Source organism: Aotus nancymaae, unplaced genomic scaffold (genome assembly GCF_030222135.1).
Source record: "Aotus nancymaae isolate 86718 unplaced genomic scaffold, 86718_ANA_hifiasm-v0.15.2.pri h1tg000010l, whole genome shotgun sequence".
Lineage (NCBI taxonomy): Eukaryota > Metazoa > Chordata > Mammalia > Primates > Aotidae > Aotus > Aotus nancymaae.
In genome coordinates, this window is record NW_026988421.1 from 61,875,401 (window position 1) to 61,895,418 (window position 20,018).

The 20,018-nt window shown below is 42.8% G+C and overlaps 1 protein-coding gene across 1 annotated transcript in view; it reads left to right on the plus strand.

Annotated features, from left to right (window-relative positions):
• The window catches only part of LOC105722660 (core histone macro-H2A.2), a 59,277-nt gene that overhangs the window by 5,023 nt on the left and 34,236 nt on the right, over nt 1-20,018 (plus strand). The window contains exon 2 of the mRNA XM_021676346.2: nt 18,149-18,379. Coding sequence (XP_021532021.1) covers nt 18,208-18,379 — 172 coding nt within the window. The 5' untranslated portion in view covers nt 18,149-18,207. The remainder of the gene's footprint in view (nt 1-18,148; nt 18,380-20,018) is intronic.

The following is a 20,018-nucleotide window of genomic DNA, read 5'->3' on the forward strand; positions in this document are numbered from 1 at the left end:
TCATGAGGGTTCTCAGCAGATGATGGCTCTCGGCGTTTTCTAGAGTTAAACTTTCATTACTACCCCTTTACACCTGCTCCTCACACACACAACCTCAAACACCATAGTAATTGTAGCAGTTGGTTTTGAAACGGAGGGACAAAGAGGCAGAAATATGCCCAAGAAAATGTCAGACTGCATTTCATGAAAATAGTTCTCCATAATGGTTTCTTTTGTGGAAATAAATCACAGTAGTTAATGCTTATTAAATGTCTACTACCCGCCAGGTACTGTTCAAGCACCTTACATGTATTAACTCATTTAATTCTGACAGCAGTCCTATAAGTAGGTACTATAATAGAACTACACCCATCTCAGGAAAAAGAAAAGGGGGGCTGAAGAACATGCCCAAAGTCACCACACAAGGGACTCCATACCAGGCAGCCTGACCCCAAAGCCCTACATCCTTATGCCCACATGGTAAGAGCAAGGAGCTGCTAGCTTTCCAATGATTCTCAGACGATATTCAGCTTAATATTTGTGTATGCAAATTTTTATTTTCAAGACTTATTTGTTTCACTACTTTATCCGACTATGACAAATGAAAGGAAGAATATGAGACTGAGCCACAGAACTCTGTATTTTAAACTGTCTTGTCACAAAGTATTAAATAAGATAAATTTGGTGGTTTCTCTGAAGCCCTTACTGTTCATTTATCCATCTCACCATCCATCATACTTTTCCCGATTTATTTGACTGGCATTGCCAATTTGGTCTTGGAATGGAGTAAGTAATTCAAGTCAAAATTCTCATGCTTTGACAGAAATGTGTGTGGAAATACGCTTAGACTACCGGGGTACAGACATTTACTCCAGCTGATTCGGTGATGTCAGAAGAGTTAGAGACACTGACCACGTTTCCTCACTCAAAGTTACAACACATGATCTGGTCAAAGATTTGGGGGTTGTTTCTGGATATGAAAGGCAGTCCTGATGATAGAGTTTAGATGCCTAAATTTGGGATATTTCTATGACAACAGGATAAAAGCAGGATAAGATAAAATCAAACGTAACCTGGAACCCAGGCCCTGTGTTGGCTGGGCTGGCACTGACAATGGGGTGTGTGTGTGTGTGTGTGTGTGTGTGTGTGTGTGTATACACACCCAGAATTTTGTAACTTGTATTTTGCATTGCTGCCTTCACTGCTCAATAAGACCATTAAAATTAAACAGTGGTGGTAGACCACAAAGAGGCAAACCCCAATAACTTATGCAATATGCCACATAAACGTTTAGGTCAGGTGGTAATTCACTGGGTTGGTAAACTTCCAAATTGAGCTTTCTTGCAGAATTTCAATGAAGTGATCATTGACCTAAGTCCCCCACACCTGCCCCATCACCACTAAACTGAATTTTCACCTCAGCTGTTCCGTGGTAAACAATGTAGATTATTGTCTTGGGGTGGAGAAAAGGCAGTCCTAGATAGAAAAATCAAGCAGATTTTCTCAGGTCCAGTTTTTCTTTTCTATGGTTATCCTGGGTGATGAAATAGCGACTTCAAAGGAAAGATCCTGTGGATATTACTTACTGGTTGCTCCATCTCTGTGAATGTAAATGACAGGTGGGGCTCAGAGGGGACATATTTTGAGCATCTTACAGGTTGGAGAGGACCTCAGAGGTGAGCAGGTGCAAGGGTGCTCAGGTGGGGCCCCACAGAAGCCAGCACTCCTTGGAGCCCCAAGGCAGGAAAGGTGGGGACCAAGCTGTTGAAGTTCCCAGGCACCCGCCCACTCCAGCCAGGACAGCTCCCCTTCCATCTGTCTTATATATTGGAGCTTCCAAAAAATATTTTTTTTTTTTTTTGAGACAGAGTCTCACTCTGTTGCACAGGCTGGAATGCAATGGTGTGTTCTCGGCTTACTGCAACCTCTGACTCCTGGGTTCAGTGATTCTCCTGCCTCAGCCTCCTAAGTAGCTGGGATTACAGATGTGCACCACCACACTGGGCTTATTTTTGTATTTTCAGTAGAGACAGGGTTTCACCATGTTGGCCAGGCTGGTCTTAAACTCCTGACCTCAAGTGATCCTCCCGTATCCGCCTTCCAAAGTGCTGGGATTACAGGCGTGAGCCACCATGTCTGGCCTCCTACAAATTTTTGTTCAAGCAAAAGTGAAAGCCCTAAAAGGTCTACAGATTTGCCTACAGGCCACAGCTAGTCACAGCCAAACTGAAGACTCCCTCCCTATGGTCCACCGCATCTTCCATTCTACCACCTTGATGCCCCCTTGAACTTTGGCAGGTTTCACCCACAGAGGGGATGGCGTGGTGTGACCAGTGGCAGGTTACACCCACAGAGAGGATGGTGTGGTATGGTGTGGCCAGTGGTAGCCCTTAGCTGAAGCAGCTGATACAACATGCCGGGTCTGGGAGCTACAGGGGACCCACACATGCATAACCAGGGAGCAGCACTGCCTGTCAACAGCACAGAACACAGAAATGCAGCAAAAGACCCAAGCCATTTTTCCCACAGTGCAGCCACCTGCTGTCAGTCCTGCACCGACAGCAAGGCCGTGCATGGTGGCTCACGACTATAATCCCAGCAGTTTGGGAGGCTGAGGCGGGCAGATCACTTGAAGTCAGGAGTTGGAGACCAGCTAGCCAACATAGTGAAACGCTATCTCTACTAAAAATACAAAAATCAGCAGGGCGCAGTGGTGGGCATCTGTAATCCCAGCTACTTGGGAGGCTGAGGCAGGAGAATCGCTTGAACCAGGGAGGCAGAAGTTGCAGTGAGCCAAGATCTCACCACTGCACTCCAGCCTAGGAGACAGAGTGAGACTCCGTCAAAAAAAAGAAAAAGAAAAAAAGACAGACAGCAAGAAAAACTGGGTAGGGAGGTGCAGGCAGAGGAAGGGATGGAGGAAGAGGGGTTCCAGAACAGTCTGTTGCTCTAGCTTTGAGAGCAGACAACTGGCCCCACTGATGTACTGAGTTGCTTAGCAAACACGGATGTCTCTGGAAGCCCCTGGTGGATCAGGCACACCAAGGTGTACAGCCCAGCTCCTCTCTGGTACTGAAACATTCACCTAGCCCCTAAGGGTGCTCCTACACACCCCCACTCCCACCTGGGAAGTTATCTTGGCTCAGACAAAGCCAGTGCCCTGCTCGGAGAAGTAAAGAAGGCACTGCTTATAACTATAAACTGCACTACTAATTTGGATCTATTAGATTTGCAGAAAACAAGATAGTTTTCCTACTATTATATTGATAAAGAGTTTATTTAAATTAAAAGAAAATACTGGTCAAGCCAGACTCAGTGGCTCATGCCTATAATCTCAGCACTTTTGGAAGCTAAGGTAGAAGGACTATTTGAGCTTAGGAGGTCAAGGCTGCAGTAAGCTGTGATTGGGCCACTGCACTCCAGCCTGGGTGTCAGAGACCCTGTCTAAAAAAAAAGAAAATTACTGGTTTAAAGAACCCAGACTACCTTGTCTTTTTATGAAGGCCATGAGCATGTTACATAAAGCTTATTCTTTCTCCCCAAAAGCAATTCATTCAACAAGGGCATGTACTAAGAGGTTTTTCTTTCTTTCCTCTCCTCCCTCCCGGGATCCCAGTATAATTTTAAATATTGTTTATGGGAATCCCACTGTTCCTATTTGTCAAGCCTCAAAGAACAAAAAGACAAGAAAAGACCAGGCTGGACCCAGTGCGGGTGTTTTTGTTTTGTTTTCTGTGAATGAATGCATTTGGGAAGGCAAACTGGTTCATTTTCTGGTTGGTTTTCTTCAGGAATGCATTGCTAACCCAGAGTCGAAGAAAACTAAAATTATGTTTATTCGTATCTCATCCAAGTACCGCAGGTGGCCAAACATATTTATATTAGAAAATAGCATAAGGCTAATAATAAAGAAACAACCTACAGTATAGATCAACAACTTCTGCTTTTCTCTCTTTTAAAACCATAGCTCAAGTTCAGCAGAGACAACAAAGCATGTTAAAATGTCTCAGTATCCTGCAGTAGCAACAGCTATCCTAAATCGGCCCCATAAATGCCGCCACCCATTGTCCCCACTCCTCTAGAGTGATGGCACATGCTCTGCCTCTGGGTTACAAAGAATGTGCCTGCAGTCTTACTTCCCGCTCCACGACGAGACTTGAAATACTTTTTTAAAAGGGAATGATTTGTTATCCAATAGCATAATTTAAATAAATTGGATTAATGCTTGGTTCTAACATTCATGGTTGGTTAATTTGGTTAATTTGATCGGCATGTCATTTTGATGAAGCTGTATTTGATATAGCCCTTTACACTATAAATTGTTAATGTGCTTTAACATATAGGACGATAAAATTATTGACTATTCTCATTCACTTAAAGGTGGCCTTGAAAGAAAATGGTTTGGAAAGTATTACTTGTACAATAATGATTTGCCCTTGGAGTTCATAAATGGAAGTGTAATAGACCCAGTGATTTAGCTCGTATTACTGAAAATGGTTTTTACAGCTACCAAATAATGCTAACAAACTATTATTATTTTAATACAGTACTTAGGGTAACACACCAAAATACAGTCAAACTCTATTAGGTGGGAAGCTAAGATTTTTTTCATACCCTTTAAAATATATTTCTATGTATAGCTAATATATTTATATTGAATGCCCTCATTTCCTACCTAGTTTTGTTTTATTTCATCTCAATTTATTCTCCCAAAGGATTATTCTGAACTGACAGAGCAAAGATGCTTCATTGCAGGGTCTCTATCACTTTTCATAAATATTTACAATATAAAATATTCTGAAGCACAATACAGGGATAAAAATGAATAAATTGAATAAATTTCAGCAATTTTAAAACAGTACACGAGTCCATTAGGGATGACACTGTGAATTTCATGTTCATGAAAACAATGTTTAAATTTTTTTTTTTAATTTCAATTCCATCATTAAAAAGCTCTAAGGTCTCTTATTTCTAGATTTAAAATAATGTATGATGAAAGCATTTTGATTTGCATACTTCTGAAGAGAATGATCCCGAAAGAGTGCTTTAAAATAAGCTGTCTTGTGATTCTAGATCCTTTGTCAAGGTGATTCATTGGTAAGACCAAACCCCACCTGTGACACCCTGGCCTATAATTACAGCTCCCAATCCTCAAATTACTGACTGCTCTCTCTTTTTAAAAGGCTCCTTGCAGAAGCTTGACTGTAGAAAAAAATGGTCATTTAAGTCAGGATGCTGTTGTATGTTCTCACTCATAAGTGGGAGCTAAGCTATGAGGGTGTAAAGGCATCAGAATGACACAATAGACTTTGGGGACTCACGGGAAAGGGGGGAAGGGGGTGAGGGATAAAAGACTACAAATCGGGTTCAGTGCACCAAAATCTCACAAATCACCACTAAAGAACTTACTCATGTAACCAAATAAAAAAATTAACAGAAACAAAAAAATTAAAATAAAACACCAGGACGCTGGAGGCGTCTAATGGCCCACCTTACCTTGCTGGCGGCCAAGGGTTTGCTGCAGCCCTCCTCAGTTTACAAAAAAACTAACATGTTGAGAAGTTGAGGTGTAAAATATGGCTCACTGGTTATCAACTCTTTATGTTTGAAAAAGAAATTATTTGAATAAAAAGAAAATATTGGTTTAAAGAAACCAGACTATTTTGTCTTTTGATGAAAGCCATAGGGTGTTAAGTAGTTTCCTGTTTCTCACCAAAACCAACTCATTCAATAAGGGCACGTGCCAAGGGGTCTCCTGTCTTTCCTCTGCTCCCCCTGGGATCACAGTTTAATTTTAAATATTGTTTATGGGAATCTCACATGCTGCAATTGTGCAAATACAGACACACTGAGTTGGATTCTATTTTATTAAGGACTCTTTATCATCTCTTGATGCAAAATTTTATATTCTTCAATTATCTCAAGATCCGTTAGTTGTCAGTGACTCACCTGGTGATGAGGGTGATCTTAACTTTTTAACATGACATTATTACTCAATTATAAAACAGTTGAACTATTTCTCTTCAGCAGCATACTCATTTCTAGGCTGATCCACAAATGAGGTTTGTTAAAATGACATTTTCAGTTTCCAGTTCACAATGATGGACTGAGCACATGTGCTTTCTTTCAACCCCATCCTCTCCAGAGCCACAGAAATAATAGTAAAGAAGTACAGATAAAATAAACAATAACAAAGGGCCAGGGGCTGGTGGTGGTAGCCATCAGCAGATGGGAGATTTCAAGAAATTTCCAGAAGACTGAAAGTGCATAAGAGCATATGTATGTCACAGGGGAAGCCACAACTGAGAGCAAAAGCAAGAGGGAACTGCAGGGAAGGTGGGGAGGGTGAGAAGTGGGGACTCACTGAAGGTCTGTCTCCAGGACAGCTCTGTGAATTGTCCTTTCTCCCTCCTATACTACTGGAAGAGTTCCCAGCAATTTGGTGTTTAGCCCTTAAACTAACAATCTGAGAGTTTTCTAAAGCAATAAAACAACTACAAGAAACTTGCCAGGTGGCTCATGTCTGTAATCCCAGCACTTTGGGAGGCCCAGGAGGGCAGATCACCTGAGGTCAGGAGTTCAAGACCAACCTGGCCAACATGGCAAAACCCTGTCTCTACCAAAATCCAAAAATTAGCCAGGTGTGGTGGCAGGCACCTGTAGTCCCAGCTACTCGGGAGACTGAGGCAGGAGAATCACTTGAACGGGGCCGGGGGGTTGGAGGGATGGAGGTTGCAGTGAGCTGAGATCAGCCACTGCACTCCAGCCTGGGCAACAAGAGCAAACTTCATCTTAAAAAATATAAAAATAAAAAAACTACAAGGTACATCTAGAATTTCTAGGATGGGTATCACTCCACAAAATAAAGTTCCTTCCTCATTCTGACATTTGGGGGTTCTCAGTTCCTAACTGGACACCCTAAAGCTATGCCTGCTGATATGCTTTGGCTGTGTCCCCACCAACATCTCAACTTGAATTGTATCTCCCAGAATTCCACATGTTGTGGGAGGGACCCAGGGGGAGGTGACTGAATCACAGGGGCTGGAATTTCCTGTGCTATTCCCATAATAGTGAATACGTCTCACGAGACCTGATAGATATCAAAGGTTTCTGCTTCTGCTTCCTCTCATTTTCCTCTTGCTGCTGCCATGTAAGATGTGCCTTTTGCCTCCCGCCATAATTCTGAGGCCTCCCTAGCCATGTGGAACTGTAAGTCCAATGAAGCCTCTTTTATTCCCCAGTTTCGGGTGTGTCTTTATCAGCAGCGTGAAAATTAACTAATGCAGCTAACTAGCTACTAACTGGACACCCTAAAGCCATGCCTGCTAATTGGCATGCCCTGCACACACACCCAGAGGTCCCAAACAGGAAGCATGCCTACCAAACAATGGTTGAAGGAAGCTCTTCTATCTGCCTATAATCATCAACCTTGTCCTTCATTCTCTTTTTTTTTTTTTTTTTTTTTTTTTTTTTTGAGACGGAGTCTCACTTTGTTGCCCAGGCTGGAGTACTTGAAAAAAGATCATTGCAGTGGCACGATCTTGGCTCACTGCAACCTCTGCCTTCCAGGTTCAAGCAATTCTCCTGCCTCAGCCTCCGGAGTAGCTGGGATTACAGGCCTCCAAGCCCCGCTAATTTTTGTAATTTTAGTAGAGACTGGGTTTCACCATTTGGCCCAGCTGGTCTAAACTCCTTACCTCAAGTGATCTGCCCACCTTGGCCTCCCAAAGTGCTGGGATTACAGGCATGAGCCACTGCGCCCAGCCTTGTCCTTCATTCTTAAATACAAATGCATAACCAAAGATCACCAGACATTTAAGAAAAGCCAACGTGAAAGGGAAAGATGAAAATCAACCAATCAATAAATAGAACAATTGCCTGATAAAACAATTTAGAGAACAGAATATAAATTCAATATATAATTCGTTTCAGAGAGATTTGAAAGCATGGTGCATTCATAAGAGAACAGAATGCTATAAAAAAGGAATAATTGGAGAACAAAAAAGAGCTCTTGGAAATTAAAAATATGATTACCAAAATTAGATAAAGACTGAAGAAAAAAATAGAAGAAAAAAAATAAGAGACTTGGAATATTAATCCAGGAGATCTAATACCTGGTTTACAGGAATCTCAGTAAGAGACAAATAAATGGAGTATTGGGAGAAATAAAGAAATTGGCAGTGGGCTAAGTGGGGAGGGATAATCAAATACATAATAGAAAAAAAATTCCATGTTATAAAAATCGTAAGTTTTCAGGTTGAACCAACTTATTGCCAAATGCTGAGCAGGGCGAAGAGGGCTTGGCAATGACTTCAAAATATTGAAGCAAAATGATTTTGACACTAAAAATTATAATCCCCCACTAAATGATAACCTAAAGATCACTCAAATAAGGTAGTTCTGTTTGTGTAAGAAAACAAAGTTTAGGCCAGATGTGTTGGCTCATACCTGTAATGCCAACACTTTGGGAGGCTGAGGTGGGAGGATCTCTTGAGGCCAGGACTTCCAGACCAGCCTGGGCAACATAGTGAGACACCCAACTCTACAAAGAAGTACAAACAGAAAAAAATAACTGGGTGTGGTGCACACCTGTAGTCCTAGCTATTCAGGAGGCTGAGGTAGAGGATTGCTTCAGGCCAGGAGGTAAAAGTGAAAGAAAGAAAGAAGGAAAGAAAGAAAGAAAAAGAATGTAAGAAAGAGAGAGAGAAAGAGAAGGAAGGAAGGAAAGAAGGAAGGAAGGAAAAGAGAAAAGAAAAGGGAGGCAGGAAGGGAGGGAGGGAAGAAGGCAGGCAGGCTAGGAAGGGAGGGAGGCAAGGAAGAGAGAGAGAGAAAGAAAAGGGAAGGGAAGAATTTACTAAGAAAGAAAGAAAGTTTACTTCCCTGTCCTGTTTTTGAAGAGTTACCTCAGGTGGATACCAACAAAACAAGGGAGAAAACCAAGAAAGAGGAAGTCATAGGGCCAAGGATGAACAGAGAGGATAGATCCCAGAAAGACCAGTCCCAGGATGATCGCTGGCTAAAACAACTCCCATTACAAATTGGAGCTGGAGGTCAGAGGGCTTTGAGAATAACTCCTCTGCAAAGGGTTCTCTGGGAAGAACGGGGCCTCTGCAAAGAACAATATAATTGAGAAGCTGAGTGATTTTGAGGACATGGTAAAGGAGCATCTTTTGTCAACGCAGAAAAATACAGTCCGTATTCCTATTTGTGGATTCTACATTTGTGAATTTGCGTACGTGCTAAATGTATTTGGAACCCCAAATCAATACTTGCGGCACTTTCCTGGTCATTCTAGGACATGCACATGCACAGAGCAGCAAACCTCTTAGTTGCCACAAGCACACCTTCCCAGCTGAGGTTGCACCAGGTGACTGCCTTCTTGTTTCAGCTCATACTACAATCTAGTGCCCTTTCCATGCCCTATTTAGTGCCATGTTTTTTGCATGTTTGTGCTTTTTTTTTTTTTTTTTTGTGGTGATTTTGCTGTTTAGAATGGCCCCCAGGTGTAGTGCTGAAGTGATAGCTAGCATTCCTAAGTGCAAGAAGGCCATGATGTGTAAGCTTCATTCAGGCACGTGTTACAGTGCTATTGGCCATGAGCTCAATGTTAATGAATCAACAATATCTATTAAACAAGGTGTCCTGAACACAAACACACATGAAACAAGGTTAAGTATTGATCAGCTGATGAAATGTTGTGACCAGAGGCTTGCAGGAGCCTAACTCTGTATTTCCCCTAAGAGCAATTTTTCAGTTTTTACTAATTCTGTGTTTCTGGCTACTTTGTAGAACATAACTACCCTACATATTGAGAATCAACTATAATTAGTAACTTCAGGGTTAGAGAGGAAGCTATGCAAGAAAGATGTGGTCCAAATGTGAAGTCACAGAAAATGCGGAATGATTTTGATCAGGTTTTCAGAACAACAAAAAAATTCATCTTTACATGAGGACTCAAGGATTCCAGTGCTGGACCACAGGAAGGAACTGTGATGCTAGCATCACACTTGATTCTGCAAAGAATATTTACAAATGTGATCCTAGCACTATACTCAACTGCAGGGAACAACATTTAGAAAGTCTTAACCATGTAAATGGCATTTAACTTTCAAAATAAATCTAGAGTCAAAATGTGGATGATTTTATTGTGATTATAGAATAAAATATAAATGTTATGAACTAGAACAACAGAAAATATAGAAGATGAAGTAGAGCTTAGGGAGGTGATGTAGGGAGGAGAGGACCAGGGAAAGATTAGGGGGCTCATATCCTCGTCTCATATGATGACATGAGAGATAATGTCCAAAGTTGATGACGTGAGAAACAGGGATTGGAGTGTACAATGTTACTTAAAGTTTCCAAGGCAATCAATGGAGGAAATAAAACTAGAAAGATAACTGTCAACAATTGAAAAGGGAGGAGGAAGGTGTAGGGTAAGGCACAGATAGAGACTGTCTAGAAGTGAAAACAGGTCAACAATTAGGGAATAGACATGAGAGTTTTGGAGGTAGCCACTAGACCTGAAATTAACACTTGTCGCCGGTACTTGTCTCTATAAATGAGACAGATGAGTGAGAAACTGTTGCTTTTCATTTTATACATTTTCACTCCTTTTTGCTTTTTCTTATTATGTGCAAATATTCCTTAGATTTAAAGATAAGCTCAAAATATTTAAATAACTTCTTTACCTTTCTTTTTTTCCTTGCTTCAGGGTAATCTTGAGGAAGACAGAAGTAGGTTTCAGCTTGTTGGTGGTGGGCCCTGACACAGAAATTCCCTCACTTGCTCAGAGTTTAGTGTCTCCAGCGTGTTCTTGATACCACTAGGGCAGAGGAAATGCCTGTGTGTTCCATTTATGAAGTGTTAGACCCAAACAACTTAGCAAGTATTCATGTTCTAACATTGTACTAGCTGTTTGGGAAAATAATACATATGAATTAAAAGAAAAAAGTATTTTTATTCTATTCTTATATAACTACAATGAATTACAAGTAGGATGTGTACAGCTGTTGGGCACTGCATAGGTACTCAGGCTTGGAGTCAGATTGGACACCCTCATTTTCTGTTCTGTATTCACTTTCACCCAACACTTGCTGTTAATCACAGCAACAGTCAAAAATCCAGCTTTGCAAGAAAAACAAATGGTATCATCAAAAGGAACTTAGTGTACCCTACTGTTGAAACTGAAGCCATTGGGAGTTGGTAGTGGTGGGGTTCCATAGAGGCCAACTATAGCTGTTTTCAAGGGAAAGCTTAAACCTTCCTGTAGTGCTTCTGTGGGTTTGCTGATTGCCCCTGTGTACCCTGGTGCACAGTTTGGGAACCATGGCTCTAACATCTATTTGAAACTTCGTTTTGTCTGTCAGGCAACTTCATTGGAAAATATTATAGGACAAGGGTCATGTAAATTTAACATCTAATGTAGTTTCTTGTTCAATAATAAATGCTCCATAAATACTGTCTTACGTTGAATCTATGATGGTATCGATTGCAAGATGCATACTGACTTCTAGAGACAGTAAAATGTTAAAAAATCAAAGTGCATCATAAAATCAGTGAAATACGGTAGTTATTTGAATAGTCTGGTGTGAGTTTATTGCCCATGTCTGAGTCAATGCAGCAATTTCATATTTACCCGGTGTCATCTATAAAATCTAACCTGTTGGTGTTATTATGGGCTTAAAAGCCAAACTTGGAAATAAATTCTGAAACAAGAGAGTCTGAAAACGCCCTCTTCCCCAGCACACAATACCAGCAATGTGCTTCCAGCTGCTCTTCTCCTGGGGGAGTTGGTGGGGGGCGGGGAACAAGCAGGAGCCCTGTATTCTCGCTCTTCTTCTTTGAGTCTGGAGTTTTACCTCTCTGCTTCCCACCGTTAACGTGCTTAAAATGCTCTGATCCACCCTGCCAGTAATTACGAGACTGTATACCTTGATCTTTCCGCTATGAAAGGATAGGTGCATTGCAGGTACAGAGTGTCTGGTTTTCTCTATATCCCACGTGCATCTGGGAGGATGGGGCCACCCGAACAGAGCCGCGCGACCTCCAGGGGGCGCCCACACGGTGTGTCTGAGCACACCAAGAGCCACGTCCAGCCATATTCTCTCTCCAAACGTGTAAACAGTGTATCATAGTCCTTAAGCTTTGCCTAATCAGAGCAAAATTATCTTAGAGCAGAGGTAAATAAATGTAAACATTTAAGTACTAGTCCGAAGGAAACAAATTTTCACCTTGCAATAATTCTTTTCTCTTTAGACTGTAGACCTACACCAAGACTCAAATTCCCAGGATGTGGATAAAAACTCATTCAAGTTTTTGACTCCTGACTTCCCAAAACAGAATAGAGTTGGGGAAAACGGTGGCAAGAAGGAAGTTCAGGGTTATAATTTATCGTAAAGCCAGGCAGAATCCAGCTCAGGCTTAGGGAAGAGGTGGTCTTTAGAAAGCAGTGTCTTCTCTGGAGTGGTCCCAGAGGCTCAGCACTTCCTGCTGGGCTGAGGTGGGTGGGCTCTGGTAGATGTAGCTCCATCGGCCCCTCCTTGCTTCCCCTAGGGATTCCTGGATGTGGTCTGATTCCTGCTGTCAGTGTACAGGGGCCTTACAGCCCTGAGTCCCCAGGAGGGCCTGGGAGAAGGTGCCTGGCTGCTTAAACCCCACACAAGACCTGAAAAGATGGGTTTGGCAGGCAAGGAGAACTCTCCAGTCCTGCTAAAAGCACATGTATAAGTCAATTCATCTCACACTTAGACTTCAGAAGGAGCTGCGCCCCCACCCAGGTGGATTTCCTCTAAGGCCCTTACCTAGAGGAAAGTCTGGAAGCCATAGAGAGAAAACCTTGTTATAAAGTACCATGTTCGGGATGATTCTTACATTTAGGTACTTTTTTACAATGTGTAGCTGGTATGTTTCTCTACTTGTTCCTACTTTGATTTTCCTTACTTGGCTATTTATCTTCATGAGTGTGTGTGTGTGTGTGTGTGTGTGTGTGTGTGTGTGTGTGTGGTGTGTGTTTGAGACGGAGTGTTTTGCTCTTGTTGCCCAGGCTGGAGTGCAGTGGCCCGATCTTGGCTCACTGCAACCTCCGCCTCCTGGGTTCAAGCAATTCTCCTGCCTCAGCCTCCAGGGTACCTGAGGTTACAGGTACCCACCACCATGCCCGGTTAATTTTTTGTATTTTTCGTAGAGATGGGGTTTCATCATGTTGGCCAGGCCTGTCTCGAACTCCTGACCTCAGGTGATCCACCCGCCTCGGCCTCCCAAAGTGCAGGGATTACAGGCATGAGCCACCATGCCCGGCCTCTTCATGAATGTTTTAGGCATCTGTCCCCTTAAGTCACTTGCTTTTCTTCTACTCCTAGTCCTAATTTCCAATTTTTAGGGCAATTTGTGACTTCTCTTGGCTAATAGTGGGAAAGTCCCTAGGTGGCTTTATCACGCACACCTAGTCATTCTCTGGCTGTTTTGTTTGAGAAGTGTGTGTGTGTGTGTGTGTGTGTACACGGGGGGGTGTCCCTGCCCTTGTGGTGTTTGTACTTCATGCAGCATTCTCTGGTGGAAGCATGATAGGGCGAGATTAAGACCAGCCAGCATACACCATATTCACAGAGCACGTCCACCCTGTGATGGGCTTTTCGGGTGGTTTTCTTGACAACAAGACTTACTAATCATCTTCCAATCCCACTTACCATTAACTGAGAAAAGCACATAATTGGCTTAGGAGGGTCACTAATGCACCTTTATGAGCCTGCATAGACTCTTAAGTCTTTAGAACTGACTGCTTAAAGAGCCTAAGCTTCTCTACCAAAATCATGGAAAAGGGCCATTCAGAAAAATCAGGTGGTTTAAGAGCAGAATGACTTTAAGGATGTTAGCAACCTCCCCTGTTTTCCAGATGAGGCCACTGAGGCCCAAACAAATACATGTGAAGCTCACATAACTACAGTCACGCACCACTTAACAACAGGGATACATTCTGAGAAATGCATCATTAGGTGATTTTGTCATTGTGCAAACAGCATAGAATGGACTCCAGAAACCTAGATGGCGCAGCCTCCTGCACTCCTAGGCTATGATCATATGACCTATTGCTTCTGGGCTGCAAACCTGCTCAACACGTTACTGTACTGAATACTGCAGGCAATGGTAACACAATGGTAAGTTTTTGTGTCTCTAAACTTAGAAAAGACACAGCAAAATACAGTAGAAAATGTAAACAGTAGTACACATGTATAGGTCCCTTGCTATGAATAGAGCTTGCAAGTCTAGAAGTACTCTGGGTGAGTCAGTGAGTGAGTGGTGAGTGAATGTGATGGCCTGGGACATTATTGTACACTACCGTAGACTTTATAAACACTGTACATGTAAGCTAAATTTTTTTTTTTTTTTGAGATGGAGTTTTGCCCTGTCACCCAGGCTGGAGTGCAATGGCATGATCTCAGCTTACTGCAATCTCCACCTCCTGGGTTCAAACAATTCTGCCTCAGCCTCCCAAGTAGCTGGGATTACAGGCGCATGCCACCACACCCGCCTAATTTTGTATTTTTAGTAGAGACTGGTTTCACCATGTTGGCCAGGCTGGTCTCAAACTCCTGACCTCATGATCTGCCTGCCTCAGCCTCCCAAAGTGCCAAGATTACAGGCATGAGCCACCATGCTCGGCCAGCTACGCTTTAAAAGAGAATATTTTCCTTCAGTAATAAATTAACCTTAGCTTACTGTAATTTTTTTACTTTATAAACTTTTCAAACTTTTTGACTCTTTTGTAATAACACTTATCTGAAAGCACAAATGCATTGTACAGCTACACATATTTTCCTTCTTTATAGCCTTACTCTATAACCGCTTTTCTATTAAAAAAAAAAAAACTTTTTTTTACTTTTTTTAACTTTTGATAAAAAAAAATAAGACACACAAACATTAGCCTAGGCCTACACAGAGTCAGGGTCATCAATAACACTGTCTTCCACCTTCACGTCTTGTCCACTGAAAAGTGTTTAGGGACAGTAACACCCACGGAGCTGTCATCTCCTGTAATAATAATGCCTCCTTCTGGAATACCTCCTGAACGACCCATTTGAGGCTGATTTACAGATAACTTTGTTTTAAATAAGTAGAAGGAGTACTAGTAACATAGTCATTTGTCATCAAGTATTATGTACTATACATAATTATGTGAGCTAAGCTTTTATACAGCTGGCAGCACAGGTTTGTTTACATCAGTGTCACCACAAACACGTGAGTAAGGCATTGTGCTACGCCATTAATATGTCACTAGGTTGTCCAGATGCAGTGGCTCACACCTGTAATCCCAGCACTTTGGGAGGCTAAAGATGGTGGATCACTTGAGGTCAGGAGTTAAAGACCAGCCTGGCTAACATAGTGAAACCTCATCTCTAGTAAAAATATGAAAATTAGCCAGGCGTGGTGATGCAAGCCTATAGTCCCACCTACTCAGAAGGCTGAGGCAGGAGAATCGCTTGAACCTGGGAGGCGGAGGTTGCAGTGAGCTGAGATCGCACCACTGCACGCCAGTCTGGGGAACAGAGCAAGACTCTATCTCAAAAAAAAAAAAGATGTCACTAGGTCATAGGAATTTTCCAGCTCCATTAGGACCTTACCGGACCACCATCATATGTGCAGTCATTGTGGGGTGCATGACTGTAGTTATGTAGAAGTGGGGCTATGCTCAGGACTTCAGTTCCCCAGTCCTGGGCTCCTTCCACTATAGCAAGAGCCACCTCCATTTAGAGCACCACAACCCAGATAGCAAACATGTGCTGTGTGAGGACAGGAACCACTTAGCATTGCTGTCTCTTTCCCCTTTCCTGCCACAGTGCTGACTAATAGCAGGCCCTCCATACATTTACCTAACACATAGTTGCTTGCTTCCTCAGAGAAAACCTCTACAAGTGGAGGTATGAGAGTGAGCAGCCACAGACAGCAGCAGCACAGCAAATGTGGGAGATCTTATTTCTTCCAGATGAAGAAACAACATGATAAAACAACATGGCGTCTGATCCTTCCCCCTTGCTGTCAAAAGGATAATAGTCTAAGGCACTTTTCTCATCTTTGCTTGTACCTAACTGATGAATAGCTACATCCTTTGATGGCAAAATGACATATAAAATATAAAATAGGGGAGTAGAGAGTAGTAAGTACATTTGAGCATTTTAAATAATGTATATAAAGTATATAATAAAATGCCCCAACTTGACTCATTCACCTCAGGGATAGGTGGCTGTTGAAAAAGGGGTTTGTTGCTAATTTCAGAGCTTTTTATAGTCTCCTTGGTCGTAATGGAGTTATCAGATGCTTTAGAAAATTGAAATCTGTTCAATAAAATCTGTTTATTAAGTAAATCCTGGTTTATATCTATTTCATATTAGCCAAGCATTCATTTAGTGCCTTCTTCCGTCATATTTTTGGGACTTTCGTGGGCCTTCCTTTCCTTTACCATCTCGCCTGTTGGTATGATGACCTAACCAGGATCAACAGATAGAACCAATTTCAATTTGTTTCTGACTTTCTCATTTTTCATCTCCAGAGGAAATGGCCCCTGGGAATGCCGTTGCCCTTGAGGAAGAGAGCTTTGATATATTAACACATTTCCTAGAAAATGTCTTTTTCCTTTTCTTTGCTTTTTTGCTCTTGACCGTTTCTCCCTTGTAATTTGCTTTTACTTACTGAAGATCATATTCCATTTGTCAGTTACAATACTCTGTCAACCAACAGATCAAGCCCACCCAAATTCTACAATTTTCTAGATTGTGGGTGGGCTTACAAAGACTCTGTCCAGGAATATGTAATTATTTTATCTTCACACAAGAGATAGCTTCCTTAAGCAACAGTGAATGTTTGTCTGTTAGTTCCTTGTGCTGAATTCACTTCACCTGTTTGTGCAGACTCTGAAGTTTCTCCCCAAAATCAACCTGGATTCCTCATTCCAAGGAACAGAAACTCAGGCTGCACTCTGGCTTTTCATCTGCTATGTTTGCATGCCACGCGTATTCAGTAAAACTGCCTCTTCTGGCCTGTTTCCATTTCTAAGAGTGCTACATTATTGCAGGAGTTAGAAAAGTGTCTGAGAAATACACATCAGCTCTCAGTTATGTCTGTCAAACCTAACTGATATGATTTGGCTGTGTCCCCACCCAAAGCTCATCTTGAATTGTTGCTCCCATAATTCCCACATGTTATGGGAGGGACCCCATGGGAGATAATTAAATCACAGGGGCAGTTTCCCCCATACTGTTCTCGTGGTAGTGAATAAGTCTCACGGGATTTGATGGTTTTATAAGGGGTTTCCCCTCTCGCTTAGTTCTCATTCTTTCTCTTGCCTGGTACCAATGTAAGACGTGCCTTTTACTTTCCACCATGATTGTGAGGCCTCCCCAGCCACATGGAACTGTGGGTCCATTGAACTCTTTTTCTTTGTAAGTTGCTCAGTCTCAGGTATGTCTTTATAATGGGCAAAGTCATATAGGCCAAGAGGAATTGTAATAGTTTTCTTGTTGTTGCTGGAACAAATTACCCCAAACAGTGATTTAATACAATACAAATGTATTCCCTTATAGTTCAGGGTCGGAAGTGCAAAATCAGTCTTACTGGGCTAAAGTCAAGGTATCGGCAGGACCAATTCCTTCTGGCAGCTTTGAGGGGAGAATCCTTTTCCTTCTGTTCTCACATCTTACTGCTCTCTCTGACCCCCTGCATCCCTCTTCTAAGGACCCTGGCAATTACGTTAGGCCCAACCAGATAATCCGAGATAATCTCCCCATCTCAAGACCCTTAGCTTACTTCCATCTGCAAAGCCTCTGTCATATAACAGTCACAGGTTCTGGGGATGAGGAAATGGACATCTTTGGGAATCATTGTTCAGCTGACCACAGGACCAAGACCTCTCTATTCAGTGACAGTTTTCTGTGGCTTCTCCTCTTGAGGTCAGGCTGCCTTGGTGAGGGAGGGATGTTTGTGGGTGGGCTTGCCCATGCCCTTCAGAGATTCCATGCCTGACTCCGTGCCTCTTGCACCTAGAGTAGCAGCCAGGTTTCAGCTGCCTCCCCGAGGCAGTCAGAGGTGTCACAGTGATGCCCAAGGGCCATGCCACTGTGCCCAAGATGTTTGCCAACTACCCTTCCTCAACTCTCTTCTTTCCTTTTTTCCTTTTCAGCATTATATTAGTGCCGGGAGGCCACGGTGTCAGCAAGCTGAGAGGGAAACTGAGGCAAGATGTCGGGCCGGAGTGGGAAGAAGAAAATGTCCAAGCTGTCCCGTTCAGCCAGGGCAGGTGTCATCTTCCCAGTGGGGAGGCTGATGCGTTATCTGAAGAAAGGGACGTTCAAGTACCGGATCAGCGTGGGTGCCCCTGTCTACATGGCGGCAGTCATTGAGTACCTGGCAGGTAATGAGGACACGCAGAGGTAACTGCCTGCTCCCAGGTCCCCACTCTCTCCTGGGTCCCCCTCGCAGGCTGGGGAGGAATGTTCTGAATTGCTCAAAGCTACTGTGGGTGGTGACAGGGTTGCAAGTGGCCTGCTTGGCTAAAATCAACTTCTGCAGGCTTTAGGGGAGAGAAGAGGCATAGGAAGGACAGATGATCAGCATGGAAGGCAGAGAACCCACAATCAAGTCAGTGGCTCTCCTAGACCAGTGCTGCAAAAGATGTGTCTTGCTGTAAGCAAATGCAATATATAAATATCCAAGCTCCTGAAGAAAAGAAACTGCAGGGAGAATGGGGGAGTTGACATTCATTTTGTAAAAGGGAGTCTTTTTACACCAAATTGCTCATTAAACATCAGTTTTCCTGGTATATTTAAACTAGGACTCAGTGTCCATAAATAACATTTATCTGATCATCAAAAGCATCTTCGGGTGCTGCCATGAAGCCGATGTAATGTTCTAATTTTTCTCTCCTTCACTGAGGTGATTCTCATCTAACAGTGGTACACAGAAAATAGTTTCCCACATTTGTTGTTAAAGTTAATTTTTTACTGGAAGATGAGATTTTGCTGTGTGTGTTTTTTATCTTGGGAACTTTCTCTTTAGCTTTTTTGTTGTTGTTCTCTTATGTCATAAACAGAAACCAAACTTTACAATATCAGGGGTGCTTTTTAGAAATATTTGTAAATTAAAAATATAATATATATACACACACACACACACACACACACACACACACACACACACACATACAGCCGGGCGTGGTGGCTCACCCTTGTAATCTCAGCACTTTGGGAGGCTGAGGGGGCAGATCACCTGAGATTGGGAGTTCAAGACCAGCCTGACCAACATGGAGAAACCCCATCTCTACTAAAAATACAAAATTAGTTGGGTGTGGTGACACATCCCTGTAATCCCAGCTACTCGGGAGGCTGAGGCAGGAGAATCACTTGAACCCGGGAGGCAGAGGTTGCGGTGAGCTGAGATCGTGCCATTGCACTCCAGCCTGGGCAACAGGAGTGAGACTCCGTCTCAAATGTATGTATTTATACAGTAAGTGTGATTTAGTCCCTTGTTGGGTAACAGCCACAAGCAACAATGTCTCTGACTTTGCTCAAGGTCTAGACACCAGGGTTAACAAGGTTAAGTCCCTTGGGAGTTCTGCCAGGTTAAAAAGCAAACCTCCCCAAACTGTCTAACACTGGGGAGGCGAGCCTCACTCATGAAATCCCCTGGACTGTGGCAGGGCTGGTCCTCTCTTCTATCCCCAGGTTCCTCTTTTCTGCTGGTTCTTCCTCTTTAGATGCTCAGTCCTGCTCTGCCCTCTTAGTTCCCATCGCTCACCAACCAGCATTGATTGGTGAAAGGTTTTCCTTGATCTATGCATGGAAATGTCCTCCCCTCAAAGCTTCCATCAGGCAGACCTCTGCATCGTGAGCCTTCCTCTTATGAAATGAAAGCTTGCCTCTGAGCTAAAAGTCCTTCACTCCTTTAGGAGGTTGGGGAGAGCTGGAGGGCTCTGAAAATCAATGCTTTTCAAAGTGGGGTCACCCAGGCATCTTGTTGACAAGGACAGGGTGGGACCTGAGACAGCATACCTC